This window comes from Mus caroli, chromosome 1 (assembly GCF_900094665.2).
Source record: "Mus caroli chromosome 1, CAROLI_EIJ_v1.1, whole genome shotgun sequence".
Taxonomy (NCBI): Eukaryota; Metazoa; Chordata; class Mammalia; order Rodentia; family Muridae; genus Mus; species Mus caroli.
Genome location: NC_034570.1, coordinates 9504540 through 9509963, shown reverse-complemented (window position 1 = coordinate 9509963; position 5424 = coordinate 9504540). Strand labels below are relative to the sequence as shown.

Below are 5424 nucleotides of genomic sequence, written 5' to 3'. Positions count from 1 at the left end.
CTGGCTGTGGTGGGTGAGTGTGGTGTGGGTAGCTCACTGCTTTGCTTTGGTGTGCGGGTGGGTAGCTCACTGCCTGGCTGTGGTGGGTGGCTGTGGTGTGGGTAGCTGTGGTGTGGTGTGGGTGGGTAGCTCACTGCCTGGCTGTGGTGTGTGGGTAGGTAGCTCACTGCCTGGCTGTTTTTCTGTGGCTCTGGAAGGTTCTCCAGTTTTCTTCTTTCTCACATTTGGTCATTTCAGGCATCGAGCATTTCTGGGGGAGTCTTGGGATCCTTCTATTAGTGTCTGACAAAAGCACCTGGAGCTCTCCTCCCAACTCCCTTTCATCTGTAAATGCCTTGGGGAGCAAGAGCATGGGTGTCTCTGCTCATTTAGTCTGCTCTTTAATGTCTTCCAATTAAATTTATATAGTTATCAGTCTAAATGTGAGTACTTTGATTAAATTTCTCCCTAAATATTTTACTCTTTTGGATGCTGCTGTGAAATAGAATCATTTTCTTTAATTTCATTTTCAGATTGTACATTCATTACAGATGTTTATAGTGCAGTTGATTGCGCATATCAATCTGGTATCCTGCCATGTTTGGTGGACTTAGGTTTAGTGAGTGTGGCTTCTCTGGGATCTATACATGAAATTAGGTTCTGCACCTTCCTGCCAATCCAGATTTTTTATGTTGCATTGTCTTGCTAAAGTATCCTGACTTGAGAACCGGTACGGGCATGGTACAGGCGCAGAGACCCGCAGGAATGTTGGGTGTCTTGCTCTCTGCCTTTCTCCCTTCAGATATTGCACCTTTGCTGTTTTGGTTTTTGATTATTTAGGATTTTTTTCCATCTGTGTTCATATAAAAGATTGGCCTACAATTCACACTTTTTCCCCAGTCCCCTTGTCAGCTCCAGTAGCTGTATAAACCATATTAAATCCCCCATCCCCTGGTCAGTCTGGTGCTGAGGACTGAACAGTGACTCCATCTCTGCAGATTTACACTGAAAGATAAGGAAATAAGTCTCAATTTAATCTCTCCCTTTCAGTAACTTGTGATTTTTTTTTTCAAGGAATTTATGCCTGTTTTTCTTGTCAGTCAAAACCCCAGTGTGTTAGAGCTAAGATGTAGCTCAGGGTCCAGTTTCCAGCACTGAGATAAAGCAAAAGTCTTGTTAAGTCTTTCTTGATTATTTTATTTTTACATCTGTTTGTTTGTTTGTTTTTGTGTCTTTACTGTGTCACTTCCTACTCTTGCTTCCAGCCTTAGGCTTGGTTAGCTCTTTTGCAGTTGGGGTCCCCTTGTTGAGGTGACTTCTGGTCATGGTCTTCACCACTCCTTGAGAATCAGCCAGAGTTCAGGGGAAACTTTCTCCTCGTCCTGTCTTGGCTGTACTCCTCGAGCCTTGAGTACTGCCCAATTCCAAATATTTGTAATTTGGTTTCTCTTTGGAACCATAACTTTTTTGTGAGTCCATTATTTGATTTATTAGATGTCTTGTCATCTCCCGCTTGTCCTCTGGTTGTCTAAATTACACTGGGATTTAAGACTTTCTTCCAAAGAATTCCCCTTCCCTAACATTTGCTGAAACTTGGATCACTATAAACACTATAAACTCAGTCTGTATCCAAGTTCAATACATGCTTCTTTTGTACCCCAAAGGACATATGTTCCCTCTTTATGGATGTGAAACCCACATGCCTCTGCCTCCCGAGTACTGGGATTGAAGGTGTGTGCTACTGCAGCTGGCACCCAGTCAGAGTTCTGAGGAATGGGTTGCAGTCACCATCAGCTGTAGTGGTTACCATCCCAAAGAACTTTTGCATGATTTAAAGAAATAACTCATAGGGCTTTGCCATGCAGTGGAAGACAGCTCCATGTCAGTCCTGTGAGGACTGCGGTGGAGTCTGTATGGTCTGTAAGCCCTGTAAGTTGGCCACAGTTCCTGCCCTGCCCCGTGCTCTCTTTTTAGTAGTACTTACTTCCCTTTCATTTGCTGCTTAAGTCCTCGTTCACATTACAGATCACAAATTCTGCCTGAGAATTTGGGGCTTCAGTTCGTACCTGCAGATATGTTGTACGTAACAGTTAGTACTCCCATTTGCTTGTGCCACAGACAACACCTGCCTTATCTTCTCTCATTGCAGAGAACGGTGTGAACGGCACAGTCACATCAAATGGAGCAGACTCGCCTCGGAACAGGAAAGAGAAGTCTTCGTAATGGATCGGAAACTGACTGATTAATGTCCCCCAAAGATTCTGCTTTCTACTCTATCTTTCAGCACTAGCAATTTTTCTTTTCTTGAAAATACAGTTTATGCTCTTTGATTTTTGCTGTTGTACTGTTCCTGCATCGTAAAGGGCATTTGAGGGGAGGATGATTACTCTGAGTGAGAACATATTTTAGCTTAGACTCAGCTACCTGCCTTCAAAATAGTTTAGGGACCACCTTTCTTTTCTCTTCTTTTCTCCTCTTTTCTTTTTTTTTTTTTTTTTCTTTTTGGGTTTGGTTTGGTTGTTTTTGTTTTGTTTTGTTTTGCTTTGCTTTGCTTTTTGTCCTTAATGGTTTTTTTTGTTTTTTTGTTTTTTTTTTTTTCCTAATGGTTTGGGGAGAAACCATTTACAAACCCCTACATAACCAGTGAACATTTTTCTTGCTCTCACCAATTTTTTTACAATATTATAGCAAGGTGACCTGTTCTAAGAAGGTCATATTTTTTAAGTTGTCTTCAGGGTAAAATGGAAATACTATAAAGTCAGATGTCAAACTTTTAATGTTTTCAGTGTTCTCTGATTTTTAGGAATTTTTTGTAGCCTTTACACCTGAAAAAAAATTTGTAAAAATCACCAAAATAATTGTGTGCTTTATTTTCTAAGTTGTGGCTGTACATGTTACATCCCATTAAAAAGTACTGATAGCTACTGCAGGATTTATTGCCATCTATTGGAGTAGGTGTCTTATTAACATAAGGAAGTGAAGTACTTAGCAAGTGAAGTGAACTTTTTGTGCATCTTCAACATTTATCAACTGGCAATCAGAAAATGTTTATTGTGAAAAGGAATATTCAACTTACATAGCCCTTTTTGATATGTTAAGTAATAATTCTTAACGGGGCTTGTTGTAAGTTTGATATGCATAGCATCTTAATGAGATTCTACTTAACCTGCAAGCCCTTTTAAAAAGTAATGCCTACTTGATTTCTATCTATTAAAAAGAAAAAGGGATCAGGTAATTATGTTTGGGAAACGAATGCACTAACTTTAAAGAAATTGAAAATCCAGGCGGATAGTCTTAACAGAGGCATGCTTTATGTTATGTTAGAGCTTTGGACCCATCTTTAATTGAGAAATGTTTATCTATATAAAACATATTTTTTGATAAATATATATATATATTTGTATCTACAGAAAGGCTCTGAAAAGCATTTGAGTAAAATCTTGGTCCCCTTTTCTATGCTTGTCCTCGCACCCTGCGCTTGGTCTGTCCACTGTTGTTCAGCACATACATGCTCCATCGTTTCTCACTCTGTCACCAGCTAAAAAATGTCCGTGCCATGTTGACTATAGAAGCCACAAGCCTCAGGTCTGTGGTTAAGTTGCCGTGCTGCTAGAAAGTCATGCTTTCTCTTCTCCAGCCGCTTACCTGCTTCCTGGGAAAGTAGTCGCTCTCTGGAGCAGTACCGAGTTTCAGTGGAACCAAATTTCTGCCCTTAAAACTGGCATCATATTGAACGATACATTGAGAAATCAATCGAAATAAACAATTTTTACTTTCACAAGCTGTTTCCTGAACAATTCCTTCACTGTAATGTTTAAGCTATTTTGAACGTATATTCTCATTAAAGTAAGTGTACTGTTAAAAGATGAGTCTATTTTTTGTAAGCAAATATACTTCCTGGTACCCGAGCAGTGGCGGCAGTCAGGGTTTAGTAAGTGTTGGGTCCTCCTTTGACTGGAACCTTTCGGAGTTATTTACAGAACCTGTGTTTTGTACTTTAGACTGTATTTCAGGGTGAGGGTAAGACATCACAAACATAGACACAGGCTAGTTGCTTCCCAGGACCCTGTAGAAAGTGACCCTTACTGTCTTCCAGTCCTGCTGAGACTGGCCATATAAACTGGACAGAGAAAACAGTAAAGCCTCATGGGAAACAGCCTGCGAACTAGGAGCGCCACTGTTAGCTCTACTCTCCAAATGGCCTTGAACTACCCGTTCTGGGATTTGCTCTGGGATTTGGTTCTTGCCTGGAGTTGGAAGAGAGTTGGAAAGAACCTGGTTGGAATATTCAAGAATGAAGATATTAATCACATTCTGCTCAACCTAAACAGACTTGTGAAGTCCTCAGGTTCAGAACTCATTGGCCAAGTTTCTCCAGGGAATGGGCAGATGTGATTAGCCGGGCAGTGGTGGCGCACGCCTTTAATCCCAGCATTTGGGAGGCAGGGGCAGGTGAATTTCTGAGTTCGAGGCCAGCCTGGTCTACAGAGTGAGTTCCAGGACAGCCAGGGCTACACAGAGAAACCCTGTCTAAAAAAAAAAAAAAAAAAGATGTAATTAGAGCTCACTAGTACTGCTGTCTCCAGGGTGTGGCCAGGCAAGCTTACTGAAAAAGCAGTTCTGATTGCCTGTGCATGGACAACAACAAACAGAAGAAGAAAAATACAGAGTGCCTGTTTGTATATTTAGAGCCTAGAGTTAAGAAATATGCCTAGAGAAAATTCTAGGAGATGATACTCAGATGTCAAAGAGGACCGCATTGGCGTACAGCCTGTTCTAGTAGAAGATGAACTCAGGACAGCTCTAGAGTCCTTGTAAAGCTCCCGGCATCTTCAGAAGGCAGCTTAGCTTGCCCTGTACACAGCTCCAGATCACACAATGAAAACTATTTACAAAGCCAACCCAGTTCTGTTTGTCCAAGCATGAATTCCCTTACAAAAGTTGTACCAATAGCTAAGTGACACAGTAACAGGGTTTGTTGAATACTATCTGGAAAAAGGCTAAGCCAGTTTGTCTAGCTTAACCATCTAGTGAAAAGATAATGTATTTATCCAACCTACAATCAAAGTCTGGATGTCTTGAAAATAAAACAACTTAAGAGGCCCCATTCATAGCCATCAGTAACCTAAGTAGATCATGAAAAATCCAGATGGCTTCATATTAACCAGTTTAAATGATAAATAACCTCATTAGGGTTCAGCTGACCACCCAGCACTAAGACTAGTTAACCTGCACTCAAGTCGTGTCGACACAAGTCCTACAAAGAAAGCTCTGGGTCAGCACTTTGAGTAAGGTTATGTACTGGCTAATTTTGTGTCAACTTGACACAGCTGGAGTTATCACAGAGAAAGGAGCTTCAGTTGAGGAAACGCCTCCATGAGATCCAACTGTAAGGCATTTTCTCAATTAGTGATCAAGGGGGAAAGGCCCCTTGTGGGTGGGACC

General features: G+C 41.2%; 1 protein-coding gene across 1 annotated transcript in view; it reads left to right on the top strand.

Moving 5' to 3' along the window:
* Tram1 (translocation associated membrane protein 1) overlaps window positions 1-3760 on the top strand; it is a 27828-nt gene extending 24068 nt beyond the window's left edge. Inside the window, exon 11 of the mRNA XM_021151565.2 lies at window positions 2129-3760. Within this exon, the coding sequence (XP_021007224.1) occupies window positions 2129-2202 (74 nt within the window). The 3' untranslated portion in view covers window positions 2203-3760. The remainder of the gene's footprint in view (window positions 1-2128) is intronic.
* The last annotated feature ends 1664 nt before the right edge of the window (window positions 3761-5424 follow it).